The sequence below is a fragment of the Enhydra lutris genome, unplaced genomic scaffold, assembly GCF_002288905.1.
Source record: "Enhydra lutris kenyoni isolate GAN:26980312 unplaced genomic scaffold, ASM228890v2 scaffoldscaffold10, whole genome shotgun sequence".
In the NCBI taxonomy this organism is placed as follows: domain Eukaryota; kingdom Metazoa; phylum Chordata; class Mammalia; order Carnivora; family Mustelidae; genus Enhydra; species Enhydra lutris.
Genome location: NW_019154094.1, coordinates 8,675,280 through 8,700,858, shown reverse-complemented (window position 1 = coordinate 8,700,858; position 25,579 = coordinate 8,675,280). Strand labels below are relative to the sequence as shown.

Here is a 25,579-nt window from a genome sequence, read left to right as displayed (position 1 = left end):
GCTGGGATACAGGGCAGGATACAGGAGCCCTGGGAGCCACCATGTGACCCCTGCTAAGGCACATGTGAGCACATGAGTGTGTGTGTGTGGGGGGGGTCAATCAAGCCAGGGAGGACCCCAGCAGTATACACCCCCAAAGACAGGGACCTAACTTCCCATCTCCACCTGGCTACCTCCCCGCATGGGATATCAGGCAGGCCCCGTCTTTTCCTCGGGAGGGCCTGCCAGAGAGCGAACCTTTGGACGCCGGCAACAGATGCCACCTGGCTGACACTCACACAAGGCTGCTACCTTGTGCTGCTCCTGGAAAGAGGACAGCCAGCTTCTTGCAGGGAAGGGAGCTGCCTGAGGTCCCGGTGGGGAGACAGCCCTAGAACCCAGCAGCCCGGCCCTAGCAGAGGAGGCCGCCCACTAGACCACACTGCCTCTGGCTGCTGTGCCGCCAGCTCGGGCCCGTGGAAGTGCTAGTGGGGTGAGCCAGTTCAGTCTGCCACATTCCTCTGGACACAACGTGATGCACAGTCACATTAGTACCTGCCAGCCTGGAGGCTTCCTGCTGCTACAGACAGGTGGGCTGGGCTTCTAGGCCTCCTGGCAGCCACAGGTCTGCACAGACAAGAGCTGGGGTGGAGATCACAAGCGGGTGCCCACTTTTCCAGGCTTCTCGCTCTCCCCAGCCCCAACCAGGGACAGAGGGGCTATCTGAAACTCCAAGGCCAATTTGGAAGGAATGTTTTAGCCAGAAGCTACAAGAATAAAAAGTAAACATAAACCCTGCTCACTCCTCACTGACGCAAGCCTTCCGTTAAATCAGTGTGGACGTGTGATACCAGAACAGCGCAGCCCCCACCTACTCCCCTCCAGCAAGCAGGCAACCAGCTCTAAGCTGAAGCTCAGATGACGTTCCTGTGCTCAGAGCCTAGGCCCGGTCAGGGAAGTGTGTGGGAGCACACCCAGGGCAGTGGAGGGCTAGTCAAACCCCAGGAGTGAGCTGCTCGGTGCCAAGCCCCCTGGCATCCAAGACCAGGAACAGCACCCCTGTGACTTTCTCCACACCATGCTCCCACACCCCCACTAGGTGGGAGACTCATGGCCAGACCTGCAGGAGGAGGTTTTTATCCCCAGCACTGCCTAGGAATGAGTGATCAGGCGACCCACAAATCACAGTAACAAAACATTAGATCACTACTTATTGGTCTCTCGACCTTTTATTAGCCCTATCTCCCAACATCCCCAAGGCAATTCCACCCACAGACACACTGAGTAACCTGCCCTTGGCCATACTGATGTGATAGAACCAGACCGGGAACTTGGATCTGCTCAGCTCTGGGCCAAACTACAGGTGCCCTGGTTCTCTGCCACCCCAGGAAGGACATCCTCACCCTCACTTCTACCTCCAAGTCTTCTAGAAATACAGAACATACAGAAAGGTAGAATCACAGAACCATGAGAAATGTCGCAAGCGTCTGGGTTCTAGAAGGTACCATCACCTCCCTCCAAGTAGCATTCCAGGAAATACGATCAGCCAGGCACTCTGGCAGGCAGGGGCCCTGCCCAGGCATCCGCAGGGCAGCCACGCTGTGGCCCAGACCTCCGAATATGCAGGAACCGGGGCCTAAGGAAACAGGGGCAAGAGGCCAATTATTGCCTGGGTCCCAGAGGATGAGCAGAAAGTGGAAACAGCACACTCTTCCTACAGCCAGAGCTGTGGATGGCCTGTGTAGAAAGACCAGTGTGGCAGTTGGGGTAGGGTGGGGTGGGGAGAGCTCACCTCCCACAGAAGTCCCTGCGCACAGCCACAATATCAAGGGACAGGTCAGGCCGGTTCTGAAGCCAGCTGCCAACAAGCTCTGGGTGTCTTGGATCCACTTCTAAGAAGATGCTCCTACATGGGAGAGAAATGGGTCAGCTTAACAGGCAGGGCTGGGACCTGCACTTCTGCATTGCCTGGGCTGAGAGAGGTGGAGTAAGAATGTTAGGGCAGGTCCAGTACACACTGGGACAGACCCAGGAGACCCACCCTATCCATACCCAGAGTCCTTCAGGAGCCAAGGTGCCAGGGCCAAGATCTGGGTAATGATGTCCATGCCCTCCACCCCACCGTCCAGGGCTAGTGGGTCTTCATAGCTGAAGGGGAAACAGAGGGAGGTGAAAGACTCTGAAGAGTGTGGAAGAGCTGAGCAGGGCCCCCCACAAAGGGGCCGTGTGGAACTTACACTCTCAGCTTCAGAAAACCTGAGGGCCCAGAAGAGGAGGCTCCCAGATGGCATCTCTGAGTCTCCTACCTCCTACAGGCAGCACCCCACCAGGTAGCGCTGGGCTGCTCAGTGAACCCCACTGACTGATTGCAGGGTATGAGGGTCTCCCCACAAGAAGGCTGCTCCTATGCTTGGTCTGGGGAGGCCTGGAGCTGACCCAGAACACTCCTGAGAACCTAAAAAAGAGGAATCAGCACCCTGACCCACATTACCGCTGCCTTGTCCAAGGACTCCTGGGCTACCCCTGGTTCTCAGCCCCTGTTTGAGAACAGGATGGCTCAGTGCAAAGCCTGGGGTAGGGTCTTGGTCCCAGCTTTCATGCTAAGCCCCACTTGACCTTGACCAGGCACCTTTCTTCTCCAAGCCTCAATCTTCTGTACAATGATCTACCCATCTGAGCACCTCCTATGTACTCTAGATCACACCTGCTTTGTGAGTCTGCTAGGTCCTCTCCATGGCCCTGCAAAGGTCTACTACTCCCCTTTCACAGCTCAGAAATGAGGCTCAGATATTATCCAGTGGTCTTCAGTGGGAAGGCAGAAGCTGAATGAAGGTCTGTGGGCTCCAGAATGAGCCTCTCTTTCAACATCGCTGCCCCTTTCAGTCCCTTCTCCCTCCCTGTACCTCCCCAGGACAGTCACATCCCACTAGGCCCTCTTGGGCCCGGCCTCCCACCCTGCACCTGCGGATCTCAGGGGCCAGCTGCTCCATGTCCTGGTGGAAGATGTAGGGAGGGTTGCTGACGACCAGGTCCACGAGGCCCCAGGACAGGAGGTGTGCCCGGCTCCCCTCTACAGTCAAAGGGAACACACAGCCGGGAATGGGTGGTAGCTCTACCTGCCACCATGTCCCTTGGGTAGTCCCCCTCCCCAAGCCACACCCTGGGCCCATCTCTGGACCTGATAACCCAGGCTTGCAAATTAGTGCCCAGGGCCCCCAGCCAGTAGACTGCTCAGGAGCGTGTATATTCTGAGATGGCAGCTCTTCACCTAGAATATCCCTGCCGTCTCTTCTTCCTGTCAAAAAACCTCCTCAAAAACCTCCCCCTTCAGGAAGCCCTCTCTGATTGCTTGCGCAAAGCAAGGGCCTCTGTCTTCTGCAGCCCCGCTGGTCCTGTTGTCCACTGCCTCCTAGCCAACATGGATTGAGTGTATGGAGGGCATAGCTGGTTTCCAACAGTCAATTCCTCACAACTCTGTTTCCTGGTTCTGTCCAGGTGCCATGCGCTACACCAGGTGAACCACACTCTAGGGAGGATGCATATAAGGCTCAAAGACCCTGTGGATACGTAACACAGCCAGAATCAGAGCCAGAAGCCAAGGACACTCTGCAAAGGTGTGGCTGAGCCAGACCGTTCCTGGGCCAGACAAGGGCAATAGTTAAAAACTCCTTAGTTACGGGGGTTTCAGAAAGTAAGAAAGACCCTATGGCCAGTCCCTGCATGGGTCAGGTCAGCCCACGAGGCAACAGGGGCTTGCCTTGGTCTGAGAACCCACGTATGTGTGCATGTGTGTGTGCACATGGGCATGTATAAATGAATGGTGGGGAAGCCCTCCTTCCATCTCTGCAGAGCGCCCATCTATCTAGCTGCACATGTGCCTATAGGGTCCCCACCCCAAGGAAGATCAGTAGGGAAGATACCTAAGGTTACATCGAGGGGGACGATCCGAATTCTGTCCAGCAACTGCAGCCTGGAGAGATGGGAAGTGGGGGTGAATACAGGGGAGACTCCCACCTGTGGCTACCAGGACTATGAGAATTAACCCTTAACGCACTGATAGATCTCTGGTACCCACTGTCCTTCGTAACCCTGTGGGAACCATGCCAGGCCACCCGGCCCCACCTTCCCTTTCTTCAGAGTGGAAAGCAGGTATCAGTGAGTATGATATCTAAACAGGGATTGAGATCAAGCCCCAGAGCTGGACTTCCCCAACCCTGCCCCTTCGTCCCCCTGCCCACCTACCTCTGAGCATTCTCCTGGGTCAGGCAGATGGCAGCTTCTCCCTTATCCACCGCAATGACTCGGCTCTGCCCCAAGAACAAACGAAGAGTACGCAGGAGGCAAGGTGCCCAAAGAAGCCAAGCTTGGAGACCAGAACCCTCCTCCATCCCTCTACCAGAGAGAAAGGGAAATACCCAAAAGCTGATCCCTCTTTGTAGCCAGGGTGTGGCCAGAGAGAAGGGGATGGGAATCAGAGGCTGTGACTGTGATGGGCTGGGGGCAGCCCCGTCCTCCCACATCTGGACATCTCCCTCAAGTGCTTCCAGCAGAGATGAGTGGGGGAGGGTCAGTGGGAGGGACAATGAGTGGCAGTCCCAGTCCATTCAGGGTGGCACACTGGGATGCCAAGGGGGCTCACCTGGGGAAGCTGACTCAGCAGGCTAAGGGCGATAGCTCCCGATCCACAGCCCACCTCCAGGATGAGGGGGCCACCTTGGGCTCCCACCGCACAGGGGCTCCGGGCCACCTCCTCCAGCACCCATTCAACCAGCTCCTATGAGACAGAGGGGTCAGAATCAGAGTTAGGGCCCCCCTGCCCCCCTGGGGGTCTTGGCACAGAAGCCCAACCATGGTTAGCCTCTGTGTGAAGGTGGGGCATGGGGGTCAGGGGTGGCTGAAGCCACCTTCATGTCAGGCCATGGGCAGGTCACTCTGCCTCTCCCTGCTTCAGATTCCCCATCTGTAAAAGTGACCAGCTGACAATAACCAGCCTCGTCGGGGTGGCACATTCATGAAACCACAGAACCACATTCCTGAAACACGGATCCCATTCCCAGTACGTGGTAAGTGTTCAATAAACCCCAGCTTGGCCCTTCACAGACAGCCTCCCGTTCTGGGCTCATGGCAATACTAAGAACCATGCCTGATGGTCCCTGGCCACTTCCTCTGTGCTTGGCCCTGCTTCCAGAGCTTTCCCTCCATTAATCTGTTGGATCCTCACAACCAGCCACTGGGGAAGCCAAGGCCCCTCTTGGAGCCCAACTTACAGCTCACGGTGGCTATTATCAGGAGCCGGAGTGTCCCCAGCTTCTCCACAGAGCTGAACTTAGGACGGTCCCAGGGAGGTTCCCAGGCCAAAAGGACAGGGAATTCCCTTCACAGGGGTGGGGCACAGTAGGGAGAACACAGTCCTCCCTGAGCCTCATATCTGAAGGGGCCACACAGGGCATAGGCTAAGTGGGCATGATGTGATGGAAGTGCCTGACTGCACCACACTTGGGGGCCGGGGGACACTTGTAGACAGTGTCAGTTTGGGAACAAAAGGCTTTCAAGTTTTGTCCACCATCTGGCACCTGCAGGGACTGTGCACAGAAGCCAACAGTGGGTAGAAGTAAGAGTGGCGGGCTGCTGCTGCCCAGAAGCCAACTGGCTCTAATGAGCAGTGGAGTGAGGGACAAAGTAGCCAGGCATGGAGCCAGGGAAGGGCAGTGTGCTTTCTTCTCAAAGGTAGCCCTTCGGAGAGTCACCCTAATTGGGACTCCTGGGATCCCAGGCACAGGCAGAGGGGTCAGCTTCCCTCCTCTATAGAGAGGTCCACCCCCTCCAGAAAGGTTTCCTGACCCCCTGCCAGGCTCTCTCTCGTGGATCTCCTCACCATGAGTCTGAAGTCTAGGATGAGGTTTACCTCTCCCACGAGACTGAAGTCTCCATGATGGGAAGACCAGGGATCTAACCAATCACAGTATGTCCCAGAGGCAAGGCCTGATCCTCAGGTGGCCTCCTGGCTGCTTCCCAAGGGTTTGGCAAGCTCTCAGCGGTTGTGGGAAGCCACCCTCCTAGTCTCAGACCCCCCACCAGGTCCCCCCAGATCTCCAAAGTCAACAGTCAGGCTCAGTGGCTCCAGATCGCTCAGACCCATTTTCCATAGAAGTTCTTCAGTGCTGAATCCCAAAAGGGATTTCATTCTTCCAGGTCCCCCAATCCCCAGAGCAGAGAGCTCACCTGCCTCCAGGGCAGCAAGTTCAAAGCAGGTAGAACTTGGCCAGTGGGTCCAACCTTTTCTGTTCCTCCCCCCTGCTCCCTCCAGGCCTGTACCAGTCATAGCTGGAGACTGGAAGGGCGCCTGTGGCAATCTGGACCCTCAGCACTGGGACTGACATAGAGCAAGCAGCCTAGGGCTAGGGCGCGGACTGTGGTCTCAGCGCTGAGGCCACTGAGGCCACGTACTGAGTGGTTGGTCAGATAGCTGGGACTTGTCAGGGCTGTGAGCCTCTCCTGGTTTCCTGGCCACAGACAGACCTACTCTGGTTGGAAATGACCTCTTGGCTAGCCCCCTCAGAAACACCCTTGACCTGAGAGACATATACCATATATATGAACAACACCTTGGTGACGTTGTGACGCTGATAGACTGGGCCCCCACCGCCACCAGTGCCCTCTAACCCCTCCGTTACAGTCCAGACCACTCGAGAATCCTCTTGGCTATGGGACCACCTGGGGTCTAAGGGTAGAGACCACCCATAAAAGTCCAGACACTCTCCTCCTCACCAAGTGAAGAGCCTCCAGCCTCCATCAGCCTGAAATCGGTGGCTCTTTAGGCAAGGGGGAAAGCCAAGTGGTCAGAGACCCCGGGCACCTCTTCCAGGTAAGTAAGGGAAGAATCCAAAAGCATGATGGGATGGGGATTGGGGGGGAATGTGGGAAACAGGCAGCTTTTGGCTCTGCCAGAGCCACTGTCTCAACAGGACCCCATACCCCCTCAAGAGGTCAGCCCAGGCCTCAGGAGGACCTGAGTGCTGCCAGCACCCTCCATTAGGATGCTCTGGGTGGGCAGCCCAAGAAGGGTGGCATTGCCTCCCTTGAGCCAATCACAGATAAGGTATTGAGCCTCCTACACCCCCCAAAGCCTAACCTCGCTAGGCTGGATAGGAATGGCTCACACTCCCAGTCTTGGCTTTCCCACCATACACACTGCCAGGCTGAGGACTGAGCCACCTTGCCACCCACAGGGAAAGCCCAACTCATCGGGCCACACGCCACCTACAGTTTCACATTTCTGACTTCTGCCCCCGTCATCAGAAATTGCCCTGCAATGGATGGAAAGAACACAGGCACAAAGATCTCTCCCCTGCCCCCATTCTCCCTACTCCCTGCCACAGGCCACGTCCTCTCAAGTTCTTGGTAAAGCACCCCCATGCGGCTTCACATTGGGGCAAACCTGGCAAGTTCTCAGAAACGTCTGTACAGTGAGATGAGGACCTAGCCTCCCAACCACAGCCTCCCCCTCTGTCTTCCCTCCCCCCCTTACAGCAGAGCTGCTCTCCTGGCCCAGACCCACACAGGAATGGTGAGGGAGGCCCCATATGGGAGCCGGAAGTCCACACCTGACATTCAGAATTCTGGAGCACATGGCTGGTGCCGGGTCAGCTCTGAGGGGACTCAAAGGTCATCATGGTTGCCTCCTTCCCATGCCCTGACCCTTGGCAGCCTCAGGAGGCAGTAAGTGACCTCCCAGCCAAGGTCACAGGCTTGGGGAAGACACAGGGTGGCCTCCCAAGAGGCCACAGATGGCAGGCTACATCCTGCTCTCTGTCCCAGCTTGTCCAATCTCAGATGGTGTAGCCTCATGGGAGGTGTGGGGCCCCGACCCAGAGTTAAAAAGCCCAAAGGCTGCTCCCATGCTCCTCCCCTTGGCAGCCCTGTGACTTCAGGAAGTTCTCAGATTCCCTACTGTCCCTCCCAACATTGGGCTATAAGGCGAGGACCTGGCTTCTCAACCACATGATGGGGAAGTGAATGGGGCCAGAGGGTTTCTCAGCTGGGGGAGAGAGGCTAAGAAGGTGAGGAGGGGCTCTGAGTCCCTGTTTGGGCAGGTAAATGAAGTCTCATCTTTCCCAAGAATGGTCGTATACCTGAGTACCTTTTGAGAAATACCCCTCCTCAGAATTCGGTGCCCTCCAGCTTGTCCATCAGCCCCCACACAGTTCCATCCACCTGCTCTGCTCTCTCTCACTCTCTACAAGGTTAGGAGGAAGCCCAAGAAGGGCCACAGAAAGCCTCTCTCCCAGAATAGGTGTGCCTCACCCAGGGAGAGCACGCTGGAGCCACACAATCCCTAGTCCTAATAATTTGAGGGACCACAGGTAATTACCTGACCAGACAGTAGATCTAAGAGGACCCCCAATTCACAGATCTCCTCCCTAGTTTGGAGGCCCAACCCTCTTATCATCTGGGCCCAGAAAGGACACTGACTTGAGGTCACATAGATGTACCAGGCCTCTGAGTGTCCAGCTGAAACTCTATCCACTTCACCCATGCCTCCTGACAAGGAGGAGGGCATTTTATTCCCCCATGGATTGGGTAGGCCAGGCCTGCATACTGGGGCAGTGGCCTGGGACATGAGGACAGTCAAGGAGGCCAGGAGACCCCTGCACTCTTGGCCCCACCTACCCAGCCAACCAGGAGACACCAGTAAGGAAGAGCAAGAACTCTGAGAACCACAATCATGGGATCCCAGCGCCCCCTGGAGGAAGTCTGGGGCAAGACAGGTGCCCTAAACCCCGCCCTCATCTCCATCCTGCCCAGTCTTGGTGGCACACCTACCTCTGTTTCCGGGCGAGGGATGAACACTGGGGGGGCCATCTTCAGACAGAGCCCTTGAAAGTCCCACTCCCCGAGGATGTACTGCACAGGCATCCTGCAGAGGGGGCAGCTGGGTGATCAGTGACAGAGCCCGGACCAACAGGACCATGACTGGGTTGAGATACCATTGGGGAATACCAAAAATGTCAGGTAGGGTCATGCCTCCTGTGCCCCAGGACTCTGAGCCAAGCCAAGGCCTTCCCTCCCTCCTTTCTTCCTACCTACTCACGTGATCTCCCTCTCATCAAAACCTCATACCAACACCTCCCCAGTCCTTAGATACTTTCCTCCTTCCTGACCATGAGTTAATCAGGCTATTCCCCATACAGAGCCCTCAGGTCTGGCCCACCTGATGGCCCACCTGGTGCTCACCTTTGCAATCGGAGGCTACTCAGCTCCTGGACGCACTGTAGCTGCCGAGAGGTCAGGGGCTGGGTGCAAAGTACTGGTCTCAGGCTCTGAAACTGCCCCACAGAGAATGTGAGTATCTGGCTCCTGATCTAGGGGCCTGACCCAGGTTTATGTGGACACTGTGGGCCCAACACTGGCCATCTTGGTCATCCCTGATCCCCTACTGCCTGATACATACTATAATAGTTCATTAGATGAATAAATTATCTACCTAAGACATTCCTTCAGAAAATTCCCATCACTCTCAGCTCAGCACTCTCTGTGGGGCAGATAAGTGTGGCCGTTATTCCCCAGGGTCCTTCCTCCCCGATCTTCTCCCCTCTTGACAACACTGCACTTAACTGTTTTGGCTCCAAGGACATGAGCCACGATGTACTCACTGGATGCCTGGGCCTCAGGGATGCCCCTCTTCTCAAAGATAGCAGTCCAGTGGCTGACCAGCTCTGTGGCATTCAACGACCCAGCTAGAGGCAGATGGGGTTGCCATGAGCTGAAGGGCCAGCCCCTTGTGCCTCCTCTCCTCCCGGGGCCAGAAAGAAAGGCCCAGAGAATTCGGCCCCCAAGCTCCATTCTCTGGGAAAGACTCTCCTCAGAGTTCCCAGGTCCCTTAATCTTGCTCGTGATGTCAGCTGCTAAAGACGAGCACTGGCTCCAACCAGGTGGAGATGGTCACGGGCTCTGGCTCCTCAAGGTGGCTCTGGTCCCGATGCGACTGCCACCTTGGGAGAGGAAGGAGAACCAGGAGAGCAGCTGAGCATTGTGTGACCCACTCCCCTCTGACCTGCTGCCTGAGAGAGGATATGCTCTTGCTCTGCTACCTCCTTAACTCCATTTTAGACCCTTGCCCACCTTTTTGATTCTTCTTGTCTTGACCAGTTATGTTTTCTTCATGTTTTTAGCTGAAGTGGGCTGAATGCAAAGCTCAGTCCCTGGCGATGTGTCTGGGCCCAGGCTTGAGGGCTGAACAGATCTGTTCCATCTTAGCGTGTGTGACCTTGGGAAAAATCATCATTTCTAAATTCCAGTGTCCTCCCCCATGAAATGGGGAAAATAACACCAACTCCACAGCAAGCAGTACATTAGACAATGAATATCAAGTGCCTGGGAGTCAGCTCAACACACAGAAGGGACTCTGTGTTACATGATCTAAACTAACATTACAAGTCAGAGGAGGCTGCCTTTGCTTGGGGGCTTTGCTTTTGACATGCTGTGACTGATCTGTATGCTAAAACTCTTCCTCCCCACCCCCATTTGACCTCATAATCCTAAAGGTCAGCATAAATTGCCCGGTAAAAAAAAAAAAAAAAAAAAAAAAAAACCTGACAATTTTTGTTAACTTTATATTTAAATTGTCACAAACAAGGTTTAACAGAAGGTTTAAAGTAGTGGTTCCCTTTCCCTTCGCACAGACCAAGGTCCAAACCAGCATGTACTGAGCACCGGCTAGGTGTCACATCTTCAAAGACAAGCTGGGAGGGAAAGGAAGCTCCAAGAGGGAAAGCGACTTGCCTAAAATCACCTAGCTAGACCTGTCCCAGGCAGGACACAAACCCAGGTCCTCCGGACTCCAGAGGCGGCTCTGTCCACAAGCCAGGGACGCAGCTTCCCACTCAGCTCTGCAAAGCATCGTTAATGCCCCATGCGAGGTCGCCTCTCCCCAAGCCCGTTTCCTCATCTACATAACGCGGGGGGGGAGGGGCGGAGGTCTCGAGAGGGCCAAGAGACCCCCTCCCGGTTCCCATTTCTCCTCATACCAGCCAGAAGAGTCACCCCGCCCGCCCGCCGAGATGCAGACACCGCCCGGGCTCGGCTTCCGGATATGCGTGACCCGCGGTGCTCTCCCTCGGACGCCCTGCTTCCGGGGTCGGCGCGTCCGAGAAACGGCTCGGGCGGACCGCTCCCAGACCCAGTTCCAGGGTTCCTAGAGCTCCTGGGTTCCACTCGGGAAGAGCCTGCGGGCTTCCCAGCTGGCTGCTGAATAGGCTGGGAAAGCCGATCTGGTTACGCCCGCAGCCCCACGGGTGGGAGAATGCGTGGATGTGTGGGAGGTTGTTCCCTGGGAGCCAGGACCCTCGATTCTTCCTGAAGGTCACGGAAGGGACATGGCTCCAGCCCGCGACGACTACTCGGAGCTGGCTTTTGGGTGCCCGGCCGCAGCGATGTGTTGTCAGTCTGAGCGGGGGCGTGTCACCAGCCGGCTTGGGGGTTGAGAATTGGGGCGCGAGATCCAGGGGCGTGGTCTAGCGTAGCCTCTGGGCAGGCCAAGCAGCACGTGGACGGATTCCAGTGTTGGGGCGGGTAGCAATTTGGGGGCGGCACCCGGTGTCCAGGGCTTGGCCGAGGAAGTGGCCTGAGCCGCGATGGGGGCCAGGTAGTCACCGGACCCCAGGGCCGCTCTTGACCCTAGGGCCGCTCTTGACCCTTTTGCTCCCGGGTTTTAGGGTTTAGAGCAGGGTGCTCGAAACTGGACACAGGAGAACTGGGTTCGAATTTGACTATTGCCAGATCACTCTGTGGGCCTCAATTGCTCCTCGTACAAAATTCGTAGCAGTATCCCACAAAGTATGGCCTGCCGATGCCCTCCCTCACCAGAATCTACTGTTAACTAATAATTAGCTATGCAGTTTCCTGGACTCAGTCCCAGACTCGGTCCCATACCAGGGGAGCCACGGGGGATCTGCATTTGTAACCAAAGCTTCTGGGGTGATCCCCGTAAATTCCTTTGAAAACCCTAGGATTAGAAGGTATCTGAAGGTATCCCCTGAGATGATCATGCCGTAGCCGGAGGCTGTTGTGAGGGGTATATGTAGTCTTGCCTTTGTCAGGCTGCCCAATAATAATAGCTCTCCAATAATAATACCAACAGCTCCCAACTTCTCTGGACTGAGCTACCCCATTTCAAGCCCAGAGTGGGTGTAGTTCACCAAGAGCCCTCTCAGTAGAGCCCATCTGAACAGGAAGCCGAGCCCCAGGGAGAGGAATATCTCGCTCTAGGTCACAAAGCAGTAAAGGGGCGAGCCAGAGTTCAACGCAAGTCCAAAGACTCCCAACCCAGTGCTCTCCTGGAGCTTCCAGCGTCCGCCTGCATTTTGGGAGAACGAATCTATCTCCGCGGAGGTGGAGCTACGCCCGAGTTCTGGTGCAGGAAGGGCTTGGCCACCCACGGCCCTCTACCCGACTTCTGCGTAGGCCACGGGTAGTGAGGGGTGGTCTCCAAGAACCGAGACCCTGTGTCCGGCTCCTGCTGGGGGCGGAGCCAGATCCAGCGACAGGCGAGCGGGCCAGTGCCGGGCAGGCTGTGGGCCTGACAGCCAATCGAGAGCCGGGGGCGCGGGGAGAGGGCAGGGAGGCGAGGCACTGGAGCGTGGGGGACCCGCGGGGCTACTCGCCTCCGCCCCACCCCCGCGGTGGGTCCAGGCCCTGCCTGTCCCGGCCTCTGCTGCCTGAGCCGGCGCTCGCGGCTGCAGGCGGTAAGCTGTAGCGGGCCCAACCCGCGGCTCCGGGCGCCCTCGGAGGGCGGACCTGGGGTCGGACCCGCTGCCCCCCGCCCTGGCCTCCTGCCGATCGCCACCACCCTTAGCCTCTCCGGCTGAGCTCGGCGCCCCAGAGAGGATTAAGTAAGTGCTGAGGTCGCAGCTTCTGTGCAAGAATGGAGGAATCACCGAGTTGCAGAGGCGGGGATGGGGGTTGGAGCAGGGAGGACTGAGGAACCTGGCAGAGAACGGTATGCGGGTTCTCCGGAGGTCGCGGTGCCAACCCATCTCACCCGTTTCCTTCTCTTGCCCTTTGGACTCTCTGGAAGTCCCAGGCAATGATGAGCAGGGCCTTTTCTCTGCTTTGGACCGAGGAGTAAACAAAGCCCAGAGCAAGAGTTAAGGGTCTGGTCCAAGGTCATGTCTGGGGTCAAAGGCAGAGCCACGGAAGAACCTGGGACTGCTGACGCGTTCAGCCTAGCTGGGGAGAGAGAGGGTAGAGAAGGATGAGCCCCTATATCCCTCTGCCAACCTTGCCCCTTCCTAAGGAGCCATCAGTGTGTACACGCCTCGCACACACCCATGCACCTGCATGGGGAGACACCCCACATAACATTCATTGGCTAGCACAGGGATGTATGTGTGCAGCCATGAGCCGTGTACCCCCCTCTCCCTAGGCCCGGTCTTCTGCAGTGTCGCTGGGACCACTTCCCACCTTGCCTTACTCAGGGCCTCTGGCCTGGGAAGGGGTAAGCCACACCCTGGTCTGGGCGCATCTCTCACTCTCTGTTCCCAAGGGAGGAGGGAGGAGAGGAGAAGCAACTCAGAATGGGAGCTCCATCACTGCTTCTGAGTATATGCTTCCTGCTTACCTTGTTTTTCCTTGTCCCTGCCAGCCCCTGGCTCTCCTGTGGGGGTCCAGTGACCCTAAGAGCCTGCAGAGAAGCCCTGGGCCTGACATTAGGCTCTCTCCCCTTTCTGCCTTCTGGTCTCTCTACACCTGTCATCCACCCCTGCCCCCCCCCCACCCACTGCAAACACAGCCTGGATCACACAGTGGGCTAGGTGGAGGGGCTCCTATGGCTCCCCCTTTCCCAAGTGGGTTGGCTGGGGGAAAAGTTGATGTACTGGGTGCTTACTGTGGGTAGGGTTTACACTGAGCTAAGGCTTTTCTAAGAACTAGTTCATTCTGACATTTCAGTGACTTTATGACCCTGTGAGGCTGTGAAGGAGGGGGGGTATTTTTTGTTTTTTGTTTGTTTTTAATCTTGATCTTAGACTCAGAAGAACTGAGATCCAGAGAGGTGGAGTGACGTGCCAAGGGTCATCTGACTCTTGGGCAAGTGTATCCCTCCAGGAAAGGAAAAAGCTGCAGTATTTTTTTGTCCTCCAAGCAGGAGGTGAGGGTTGTGGGGGGCAGGGGGTGAGGAGGTGGGAAATGCAGGGAGTAGGGGTGTAAGGGTGGGTATTATGCAGGGGAGAGACTTCTTCTTTCAAACTTCCCAACTACCTTTCATATCTTTCAAGTATGATCACTATATTATACCTTCAAAGAAGGGACATTTTCACATGGGAACTGAACTTAAGTAAAGCATATGTCCTAATGTCCCCTGAACTTGCCCTTGCCCTCAAACTTTTATTTCCCCAGTACCTTCAGGTACTTGATGTCACCACTGATTTGTGTCCCAAGCCTCATGTTTTCATTCCTTCTCTTCCAGCACGCAGGGCACCAGGGAGCTCCCTTTCTCCCTGGAGGTGGCAACCAGAAAGTATAGCAGGGGCCACAGGCTGGGACACTGCTGAAGTCAGGAGCAAGTTTGCAGGCCGAGTGACCACAGGCAACCTCTCAGCCAGGGCCCTCTCAGCATCGGCATGGACTCCAGGATTCCGCCTGCCGGGGGCTGGCTCAGCAGCCGCCCACCCACGTCGGAGCCTGACCTGGAACCTGCCACAGAGGGGCCAGCCTCCGAGACCACCACTCTCAGTACAGAAGCCACCAGCTTTAATGACACCAGAATCCCTGATGTGGCTGGTGGCACAGCTGGTGTGGGCACCATGCTTCTGTCCTTTGGGATCATCACAGTGATTGGCCTGGCTGTGGCCGTGGTAAGAGCTGGGAGGCTGGGGCTGACCTAGGTGGCTGTCATTTGGACGAGGGCGGGGGATGGGGGTGTCAGTGTTTTGATTTTAGGGACTCTAATCAGAAGATAACTGTCTGTTAATGATACCACAGTCTCCCTCTTCTTCAGAGATGTGTCTGGGGGCCCAGAGACCACAGGGGCTGCCTCCAACTGGAAAAATCAGAGAGGGTTCTGAGGACGCCTGGCGTCTTGAGCTGGGCTGTGAGGACCACGGAGGACTTGGGGAAGAGGGTGTTCAGGTGGAAGGTCCTGATAGACAAAAGTCTGGAGGCAGGCAGGAGGGTCTGTGATGAGCAAGCAGGACAGTGAGGCGAGTGGGGGGGAGGGGTGAATAGGAGTAGAGGCCTAAAGGCCAGACCAGACCAAGGTGTGGGTTGGCATGGCAGGCTGCTGGTGGCCTTCATTCACTTGGCAGGTATTTCCTAGGCCCCTGCCCTGGACCGAGCCTTCAGGTCCCCAGGGACTAGGGAGACCAAGGCCCACCGGGTGGTTCTTATGGGACTAAGAGACAGATAAAACCAATGATGCCAAGGGAAACCCAGGGGGACTGAGTTGGGGGATTGGGCAGGAGGACTCTCTGGACTGCGTGGTCAGCGACAGACTGAAGAGGCAACATTAGAGCTGAGACCCCGAAGTGGAGGCCTGGCCCCAGTACCACAGGAAGGGACAGACTGGTGCAGACGTCAGGACGGAGGTGGACTGGGCTGAAGACTGAAGGTGTTCCCTGATAGGGGATATGATGTTTCCAGATCTGGTGTCTGTCCCCGCAGATATGGGCCCTGCCTCTAATCTGCCGCACGGACACTCAGAATGTCACTGACGGACTGGTGGAGATGGTGCTAGCTAAGACCAGGAAGGGGGGAGGTGCACCTGAGCTCCCCCAGGGGCCTGACAATGGTGGCATCCCAGCCACCGCCCCTCACAGGCTCTGATGGCCGGCCTTAGGCTCAGGACCGCATTGCTCTGGCAAATAGGGCTGCGGATGGTCCATCCGTGATCTGGCTGGAGCTGCTTTTCAACCAAGGTTGCCATATGGGCCCTGTGGGCTCCGGATCACTGCCAGGGAACAAGGGATGGCCGGCAAGCAGGCCAGGATGCAGCACACAGCACGAGTGGCCTCCCGGGGCGGGGGGCGAGGCGGAGTGCCAGTACTTCCCCTCAACACTCATGTGGCAGTGAAGCAAACCGAAACAGCCTCACCTCGGGGAAAAAGTGGGATCTGAAATCTGCCCTTGGAACTCTAGGCCAAAGATTGTGTCCCAGGAACTTGGGGGGCCTCCCTGATGCTTCCTTTTGGAGGAACATTCAGAGGCCAGGGTGGAGGGTCTTCTTAGCCAAACCAGAGAAGTAGGAAGATTATGCGGCAAAGGCAGTGGAGGGCAGGAAACAGCTCCTGGGCATTAGGGGACAGGTCCAGAGGTGCTCCCTGAGGGCTGCCCCATCTCCCGCTGTGCCGGCTGCCAGCAGGGCCAGGCTGGGTACCAGGAGGAGCAAATCAGTGCCAGGCTGTGTGCCTCATATAGACTGAATGGTATGGGCGGGTTTCCTGGTGGAGTTAGGACTGCAGCTAGATGGTGAGGCGTGGGGTAGGTTTGGAAAGGAAGGTATGTGGGAGGGTGATGTTGGTAGCTGGGGCAGAGGGAGCAGCAGGGGCAAGGCTGAAGATTGGATAAAGGCTCTGGCCTCTTGTGAGGACCCCTCTGTAGGACAGGACCACAGGGCTGGGAGGAGGGCTTGGGGCTGGGCCAGAGCAGAGGAAGTGGAGGGAGTCCAGGTGCTGGGGCTGGAGCCACTAGTTCAGGGCAGGTAGGGCCTGGGGTCTGAGACCCAGAACTCCTCCAGCATCCTGCCCACAGGACAGCAAGGGTGTCCTCCACATGTGACCTCCTGGAGGGGATGGAGAGCAAGGGACTCTTTGGGTTCTTTTCGGGCCTTTGGGGTTTCCCAGGAAACAAGCGGCAGGAGGAACTCTGGGCCAGGCTGGAAACCAAACCAGATTCAAGCTGTGAATGAGGCATAAAGGGTGTAAGAGCCACAGAAGGTTAGGGACAGAGTCTAAGGACATAGCTCTCCCCCAGGCAGAAGTGGTCATGCTGCTGTTGGTCAGAGATGACCAGTTTAAGCAACAGCCAGATGATGGTGGAGTCCCTGGTGTCCCTGCCCTGGTGGTCAGCCCCTTCTTCCTCCCTCTCAGCGCTTAGTACAGGGCTGTTCTGCTCCATCTCAGAGCTCTTGAATCTTGTGTTTCCTCAGGCTGCCTAGGCCTTTATCTTCAAATCTTTACAATGGGGGTTAGGACCCAGAGGCCTTCCTACCTTCCTCCAGCATCTGGGTTCTGGCATTTAGTCTGGGCTTCTGTCCAGGGGACTCAAGCTCTCCTCCCCACCCCATCCACTGAAGGCTATCAGCCTCTCATAGAAACCCCAAAAGCCCAGCCCAGCGTCTTGCCTTGAGCACTGCCCTGCAGAGTCTAGCCACTACCTGTCCCCTGTTCTCTTTCCCCATACATGGCTCTGGGCCTGGGGTGGGGGGGTGGATTGAAAGGAAGGGGGGTTGCTAAACTCTTCCCCTCCCCCTTGAAGAGTCCAGGGCAGGTGCTGAGTGGCTGGAGCTGTGGTCTGTAGTGGCAGAGAAAGCGCGAGCCTGCTCTCCACTTCATAGCCCAGGCACTGTGGGCATCTGACACGCATCGAAAGGAGGAGCAAATGCAGGATGTGTATGTCCCTGGGAGGGAATCCTGGAGGACTTGAAGACCCATGGTTCTCCTATTCATCGGCCTCAGCTTGTCCCTTGTCCCAAGGAACTGCCAGTTAATCAGGGGCTCCTCGCCCGGCCACCTGACACTGCTCCTTCTCTTGCAGGTTTTGTACATCAGGAAGAAGAAGAGGTAACTCCCCAGTTGCCATGTGGGGCTGGACCCCGGGGTGGGGGGGTGGGAAGAGAGAGCCCCACCACTATCAGGGCCCCTCTCCCTTGTCCAGGAGCCGGGTCCTTTCCTGCCCACTGAAGGCTGGGGATGATGACTTGGCCTCTGGGAACACCAAGTCACCCATGCCCCACTGCCCCCAGCTCCAGGTCACTGACTCGCCTGCCCTGCCTGGTGCCCAGAGGCTGTGGCTTACACAAGGGCCTGGCCTAGGCAGTCCCCATGGACCCCACAGGTGACACCTCTCTGGGCCATGGCCCCATCTGGTCCTAGGAGTGAATAACCATCCATCTGAGGGGTAGAGATGGTATCCACCATCTTGGATGAACTTGGATGGTATCCAAGTTCCAAAAATGCAAAAAATGGCTTTTCGTTTAATCCCAGGGGAAATCCGAACACCCCACCCCCACCCCCAATGTAGCTGTGTGCTCAGGCTTAGGCACTCAGCAGGCAGGGCCTAGAGGGCTGGCAGGAGGGGAAGTGCCTGCAGTGCCCCCAGCAGCCTCTGCCCCCACCCGCAGGCTGGAGAAACTCCGCCACCAGCTCATGCCCATGTACAACTTCGACCCCACGGAGGAGCAGGATGAACTGGAGCAGGAGCTGCTGGAGCACGGGCGGGACGCTGCCTCCGTGCAGGCCGCTGCCTCTGCGCAGGCTGCACAGGGCAAGGTGGGCACTCCAGGCTCCCCCGGCCAGCCTGCTGGCTGCGCGTGACTCTGCCACCCCCGCCCTCCCTCCCTCCTCATGCAGCTTTCCAGCACCTGCCATGTGGTCAGTGGCAGCTAGCCGGTATATGGGTTTTGTCAAGTTTGTTTAGAAACCGGTAGGATTTCTCCGTGGCCACCCACACACTGACTGCACAAGGCCAGGGCAGCCCTGGGAGCCAGCCCAGTTCTGCCCGTGCCAGCCTAGTGACCTTGGTAGCCCCCTTGGCCTCTCTGAGCCCCTGCTTTCTCATCCACAAATGAAAATCCCAATTCTTGCCCTGTGTGCCCCCATGTCTGGGCTAGGAAAGCAGGAGAGGACTGATGGGAGAGATTACTATGGGCTAAGAGCCTGGTGCCTTTGCCCCCCTGAGGGGCCGTGTTTCCTGAGTGGGTTGTGGGGGTCAGATTCTGGAACAGGGGCACCTCTGAGTAGACTAGTGGGTCCTAGTAACAGGCGGACCCCAGGCGGATGGCGACCCCAACCAGACTTGCCTCTTAACATCCAAAGGGTTGGATACTTGCATGATCACCCAGCCAGAGCCACTGGCTGATTGCTACCAGTCCCCCCCAAATCCCCAAGGGCACCGTGAGGAGGCTTGGCCTCTCTTTGACCCATGAAACCCCTTTGCATTTCTCCTTGCCTTGACCCCACAGCTTTGTGGGGGCATCTGACCCTGTCAGAGGCAGTACTAGGGGAATGGACTCAAGAAGAGTCCACACTGGGGCTCCAGAGAACCCCTGGTTTTGCTGCCAGTTCTATGGCCGCTGATTGGGACACATTCCCCATTTGGGGTATTTGAGATATCGGGCTGAAAACCTTGGTCCACCCAGCCCGTGGGACAACTGACAATTTGACAGGTGTTTCCTGGGCACCTCCCTTGGGCCAGCCATGGTGCTAGGGCTGGGAGGGGTGCAGAGGTGAGCCCCCTTCTGCTGGGAGAGAGGAGTGCATGCATAATTCATCCAGCCTCTAGGCCCACAGAGTAAGTGGCTGGGGGGCGGGGGAGGAGTCATCTGAGCCAGATGGTATTTCCACACTGAACTTGCAAGGAGAGCATTCCAAGCAGAAGGCATAGTTGTGCAAAGCACAAACAGGCAAACCAGGAAGCAAGGGTAGAAGTAACGGGACCAGAGAGTACATGGCCTTGGTCGAGGTCCTTAATGCCCTTGACTGTCTCTCTGCAGACCATGCTCCCCTCTCAGGGCCCACTGCAGAGGCCCAGCCGGCTGGTGTTCACTGACGTAGCCAATGCCATCCATGCGTGAGTGGCCTGAGGACCGGCCTGGATCTCTGATGAAGACATCTGCTATCGTGCCCCTCGAGCTGCCTGCTCCATGATTGTTAAGACCCACTCTCAGGACCTGCCCTGCTGAGGCCCAGCTGTTCCAAGGACCCACCTGCTGGCTCTCCAGGCTCTTAGAGAGGGCCCTGGCTAGGCTGGACATCTGGCTACTGAGGTCTCCTGATCTGAGGGCCCTGGCATAGGGGACAGCCCTCCTGTCAGGAAGGTTGAGAGCCACTGCTGGCTTGCTTGTGTCCTGCCCAGACCCCTCACCCCATGGTCTGCTCCTCTAATGTGGAGGATGTGGGGGGAGACACGGGATAGGAGGGGAGGTGGAGGAGAGTAAGGAGGGGCTCCCCTTTGTCAGGGAGAGACCTGTCTTTGGAATCCGCAGCGTCCTCTAGAATAGGGAGGGGCAATCAACCAGGTCTTGGGGACAGGGTGTGGTGACACCCGGGGAGAAGCCTAGGGATGAACCGGAACTGCCTGGTGGGCAAGGACACCGGGAAGAGGACTGCTCCTACCCAACCCATCTTTATTTTGGATGTTCAGGAGGCCTCCCAGCCACTCTCCCTGGCAGCCAGCTATTGGCTGGGAAAGGGGGAGGGAGGCCGGGGAGTAGGTGTAGAGGGCCCTGAGAGGGTCCAGGAATGTGTTCACATGCAGGCATATGTCTGTCCTGCACAGGGTAGGAGGGAGACCCTCTGTATTGGCTCCACCATCCAAGTCCACCCCACCCCTTTCTGTGTGCGGGAGCACAGGAAAGGCCACTCTCTCTGCCTTCAGCTTTCAGGGACTGAAAGGAGAGGGAAGCCAAGGTGAAGGTCGTGCTGCCCACTGCATCTCTTCACTGGGCTCTACAAACCAGGTAACCTGCTTCTGAAAACGGTTCCCTGTCCTGGTGTATATTGGGGATCTAGGGTTGTGGGAGAGGCTACTGGACTGAGGGCAGTGGTTCCAGGCTGTGGGCTATCTGGGAACATTCTGACTGCCTGAAACAGGGTGGGGATAGCCCCACAGAGAACAGTTTTCCTGGTTTTTGATAGCACAGCCCACCCGCCCGACCCCCCTCAGGAATTCTTCAACCAATTTGGGGCATCTAGGCAAGGCATGGGACCAAGCCAGACCCCAGAAGCTGGGCAATCTTCTCCACTGGGCACGCATGCACACACGAGCATGCAGAAAAGCATGCCCACCCCCTACCCCGGTGCCCAGCTTCGCCACCACTGCTGTCCCCACTGATTGGAAGGGCACATGGGGGAAGCAGCCCATTCTGTTGGGCAAATACCACATGTTAGGAGGGGAGGGCCAAGGAGACCCGTGCGGGGAAGATTTGGGATGTATTCCCTCCTCTTGGTGCTATAAATACATTAGCACTTGAACCAACTGGAGGGCTGTGGGTGATCTCGGGTGCACAGACGCTGTAAGGGAACTCGGCACCTCCATGTGAGAGCATTAAAGATGTCATTAAGATGTTTACACAAAGAGAGTGTGAGCCTGTGACGCTTGGGGTGTGAAACCCCAGGAGGGACAGGATTGTTTAGGGGCTGTGGGGGGCCTGGAAACAACCCTGCTGGTTTTCCTTGATCTGTCTGATGAAATGCCTCTGGCCCCGAGTTTGGGCTGCTCTGGGGCCTCGTGTCTCAACTGTGGAATTGCTTCGTGTCTCAAATGTGGGGTCACAATGCCTGCCGTCCCCTGGGGTGGAGAGGCCAAGTGGACAGGACCTAGTGGGGCCTGATGAAAGAGGGGGCTTGAGCCCCAAGGTCCAGGGGGAGGTGGAGTGCTTCACTGTCCATAGGAACTGGGTCTGGAAGACAAAAGGGAACAAAATAATGGGGCCTTTCCTGGAGCACAAGGGAGCAGGGGCTGGGTAGGAGCAGGAATCGTTAAAGGTTATTTGTATGGAAACCACCGACAGGGTTCAGAAGGGTTTGGGGAGAATGACCAGGGTGACCAACTGTCCTGGTTCTCCCAGGACTGCCCAGTTTCTAGCACAGGAAATTCCACAAACCAGGACTCTAAGTGACATCCAGATTCTCCCCTAAAGAGCTGAGCCTTCAGGCTAGCATAGGAAACAAGGACGGGGTGAGCACCCCAGTTCCATGGTGGAGGGCTGGGCTGGAAACCAGGCTGTGGCACAGGGCCTTTGGTAAAGGTGAGGCCCCAAAGCCTCCATGGGCCACACACACTGGGTCAGACAGCTGGGCATGTCAGTGATGACCCTGAGCTTGCAGAGGGAGTTCCCTCCCCCAGCCGACTAACAGAAGGTTCCCTAAGAACCATGGGGCAAGAGGGGAAGGGGTGGATGGGCTCTATGCTCCCATCTTGTTGAGTAACCCCTCAATCCAAGAATGTAGGAGCTACAGAAGACCCAATGTCTGAGGGACCCTAAAAACATGGGGCCTGCAGAGTAAGGCCAACACCTAGGGACTAGGGCCAATGTGGAGGCTCCAGAAGGACCCCGTCCCCATTCTCTCCTCATGCTCCTTTCCCATGGGTAGGCCTAGCTAGGTGGTGGGCAGGGCAACTTTTTGTAGGTGATGGGGCCACTGCCTCATCCTTGTCCCCTCACAGACCCCCTCCTCTTCCCTCCTCCGCACCTTCTCCTTGCTAGCTCTCTTTCCCAGCCCCGGAGAAGAACCAAATTCCCCATCAGTTTCCAGGTCTCCCACAGAGCATGGGATCAATAGTTATCAGGGTGAAAGGATCCGGTTGACATGTCCTCGTGACCGTGGGCCTGGCAGGCTGACCAGAACATCCCTCACTGCCCTCAGCCAGGCAGACATGGTGAGACAGTCACCTGCCCGCCCTTACTGCTCCTGAAATCGGCTGCTAACGGAGGCCTTTGGGAAACACCCCCGAGGGACACACACACATCCATCATCGAAATCCCTATTCATGACTAGCAACCTGGGCTTCGGGGCAGAAGCGACACCAGCTTGCAGTGGGGGTTGTCAGGGTAGACATGGATGGGCGCCTTCAGAGGAAGCCATCTTGTTTAATGAAGTAAAGTGTCAACTTCCAGCCAAAGCGAATATAGTAATCCCGTTGCCTGGCTGCCAGCAGATGCCAGGGATGCCTGCGGAATGTAAAGGAAAGTTCTCCTGGAGGCGAGCCCAGAAACTCCAGGAGAGCAGTCTGACCTTGTAGTGGATTCCTTCCAGAAACATTACTGAGCCCAGCTCTGTGGTCCTGTCAGTGAACCAGCTCTATTGGTTGGTGTCTGCATCTCTGTTTGAGACGGAAGGAGGCAGGTGTCAAAGAGGAAAGAAGGATGAATGTGTGAGTGTGTGATGTGTGTATATACACACACTGTATGTCTGTGTCTTTATAGCTACATCTTTATGCAAAAAAAGACAGGGACAGGGGCACCTGGGTGCCTCAGTCGTTAAGTGTCTGCCTTCGGCTCAGGTCATAATCCCAGGGTCCTGGGATCAAGCCCCATGTCGGGCTCCCTGCTCAGTGGAAAGCCTGCTTCTCCCTCTCCCTCTGCAGCTCCCCCTGCTTGTGTTCCCTCTCTCGCTGTGTCTCTCTCTGTCAAATAAATAAATAAAAATCTTTAAAAATAAAAAACAAAACAAAAGAAGATAGGGACAAGGTCCAGGTGTGCCTGGGGGACAGTCAGAGCCCGAGGCCAGATGAATCCAGCCCATCCTGTCTAGTGTCACCCCTCAGCAGTCTTCAATGTGGAGGGTCTTGGCTGAGGGTATTCGAGGGAACCCCAGGAGCTGCTGGGCTGGCATCCCACCTGCCCCTGGGTCCACCCTGAGCACCTCTGTTGCCCCCACCTCAAAGCCCCTTTGGCAATGGCCTCCACCCCCACTCATCACCCTGGTCACTTGGATTCTGCACGTGGAAGCTCAGGGCAGGTATGCGGGAGCCAGAGGAAGGTGAGCAAGTGTGCAGGGGGAAGGGGCAAGAAGGAGGAAACCCCAGAGTCTAGAGGCTCGCTCAGCCCAGGAGGGTGTCTGTGTGAGGAACAGAGGAGGAGATGGGGCAGACGCTTGTCTGGGAAGGGGGTTCCTTTTCCCAGCCCCTGGCTGGAGAAATGCAATAAGGGTCAGAGACCGCCCACCTCAGCTTTGGACGGTCCCTTTCTTTCACAGGGTTCGGCTTGAAAGGTAACTCTGGGTACCTGGTCAGATTCATGAAGTTGGTAGGCCTGGGGTTCCTGTGTGGGCCGGGGCTCAGGGGAGGGAGAAGCTCAGAGTGTCTCTCTCTAGGGACCAACATGCATCATGTCTGATGCCCACCATGGCCGGGGAAAGTGGGCTGTCTCACTCCCATTTCATCCGTGAGGACCTTGTGCCTGAGCCGCAAGGGGAGGACAGCCCAGGGCGCTGTGTTCAGCTGGTGCAGGGCATATCAGGGCCTGGGTTTGAACTGGACAGCCTGGGCACAGGGTCCACAGCTCGTGTCGCCCAGGCAGCCCTCGACATGGAGTCTTTGGGAAGAGTGACACTGCCTGTGCCCATCAGGGGTGGGCCTCAGTGCTCCAAGCCCACCTCCCTGTTCCTTTAGCCTGGCAGGAGGCTGGGCATGTCGCCAGAACCCTTACACACGTGCCTCTCAGGGGAAAGGGCCCCAGATTCAGCCCAGCTTTCTTAGGCAAGGTCTAGGCCTGGTTCACTTCGGAGGCTTTGTGGCAGCCTGGATCCTGGCCCCATGTGCTCTGGGTGTACATGTGTGGTATTGGAGGGGGAGCACCCACAGTCTTGCCCACCAGCCCTCTGTTCTCCTGATACATGGTCACTGGGGGCCAGCATCTCCCCTCTGTGGCTGCCCAGGCCCTGCAGGGCACTCTCAAGGAGACCCCAGTCTCCTAGTCTCTCACACCTTTGTGGATCAAGGGTGTCCACTTACTGGGGCTTCCTCAGTGTCTCCTGGGTGAGGCCCAGCCAATCCCCTCAATTTGTATCCCCAGCTGCACCCTGGGGTCTGGCCTGGGAGAATGTAGAAAGAGGACAATGGCAGATGTCCCAGCCATTGGGGCTGACAGGCCTCCTGTCCTCTAGCCACTGGTTGAAAGGGAGAGAAATAAGATGTTCTCCCTGACATTCCCAGTACACTTCCTTTGGAGGCCTGGAGGCCTGGGTTAGGAGGGGCAGTTCGCTCTACTTCCTGGGGTGCAGCAAGAGATGCAAGGGCTCGGGGTAATAACAACGCCAGTGATAATAACAGTAATATTAAATAATAATGACGTGTGATCTAAGGGGCTCACGCCATGGGCATGACACAGTGGACCACTCATGCGGGGAGGGCAGGGTCAGACATCCCTGTGCCAGCAGGACTGCCATTCAGCTCACGGGTATCCACAGCCTGACAATGGCCAGAATCTGGTCTTCGTAACAATTACCCTTGATGGGAATGATCCTACACGATCTCACTTTATTTCTCGTGTCCGTGGTGAGGGCCGACCATCACTCATCTTACAGGCGAAGAGATCAGCACCCAGAGACTGAGGTTATCAAGCTCAGGGCCAGGGGCTCCACTCTTCTTCCACACCATTCCAGAAAGGAGTCTCAGACAAACCCTAAAAACGGGAGGGTGATGGAGCCTGACAAGGCACCCAGAAGGCCCTGCCCACTTGGGCCCCCATCTGCTTCCTAGGCTCCAATGCCAGCCCCTGCTGTGACTGGCTGATGGCCACAGGCATTGCAAGGGGCCTTCCTGTGTGACCACCAGGTGACCACCCCCACCAGGTCACGTGTCTGGTGCTCACCACGCCCATTCCCCCAGTTCTCCTCAGACCCCATCCCTGAATCCCGTCCCCGCACCAGCCTCTCCCCTGTTT

The 25,579-nt window shown here is 56.9% G+C and overlaps 2 protein-coding genes across 7 annotated transcripts; one reads left to right on the top strand and one right to left on the bottom strand.

Moving 5' to 3' along the window:
- Positions 1-1,184: 1,184 nt before the first annotated feature.
- Positions 1,185-11,115, bottom strand: LOC111144243 (HemK methyltransferase family member 1). 5 transcript variants are annotated; one of them, XM_022498457.1, is made up of 12 exons: positions 11,007-11,115; positions 10,102-10,246; positions 9,595-9,971; positions 9,214-9,305; positions 8,803-8,896; positions 4,619-4,753; positions 4,222-4,286; positions 3,900-3,949; positions 2,941-3,049; positions 2,032-2,127; positions 1,772-1,885; positions 1,185-1,615 (listed from the first exon to the last, which is right to left on the bottom strand). In XM_022498457.1, the coding sequence occupies exons 3-12, from the start codon at positions 9,820-9,822 to the stop codon at positions 1,522-1,524; spliced, it is 1,077 nt and encodes a 358-aa protein (XP_022354165.1). In that variant the 5' UTR covers positions 9,823-9,971; positions 10,102-10,246; positions 11,007-11,115; the 3' UTR covers positions 1,185-1,521. The 5 variants fall into 5 exon arrangements, with proteins under 5 accessions (XP_022354165.1, XP_022354167.1, XP_022354168.1 ...); XM_022498459.1 differs by lacking the exon at positions 11,007-11,115 and adding an exon at positions 10,804-10,835; XM_022498460.1 differs by lacking the exons at positions 10,102-10,246; positions 11,007-11,115 and having other exon boundaries at positions 9,633-9,774.
- A 2,858-nt stretch (positions 11,116-13,973) lies between these two features.
- Positions 13,974-20,823, top strand: LOC111144212 (chromosome unknown C3orf18 homolog). 2 transcript variants are annotated; one of them, XM_022498423.1, is made up of 5 exons: positions 13,974-14,125; positions 14,444-14,831; positions 17,728-17,753; positions 18,314-18,461; positions 19,685-20,823. In XM_022498423.1, the coding sequence occupies exons 2-5, from the start codon at positions 14,598-14,600 to the stop codon at positions 19,763-19,765; spliced, it is 489 nt and encodes a 162-aa protein (XP_022354131.1). In that variant the 5' UTR covers positions 13,974-14,125; positions 14,444-14,597; the 3' UTR covers positions 19,766-20,823. The 2 variants fall into 2 exon arrangements, with proteins under 2 accessions (XP_022354131.1, XP_022354132.1); XM_022498424.1 differs by lacking the exon at positions 13,974-14,125 and having other exon boundaries at positions 14,555-14,771; positions 19,685-19,960.
- The last annotated feature ends 4,756 nt before the right edge of the window (positions 20,824-25,579 follow it).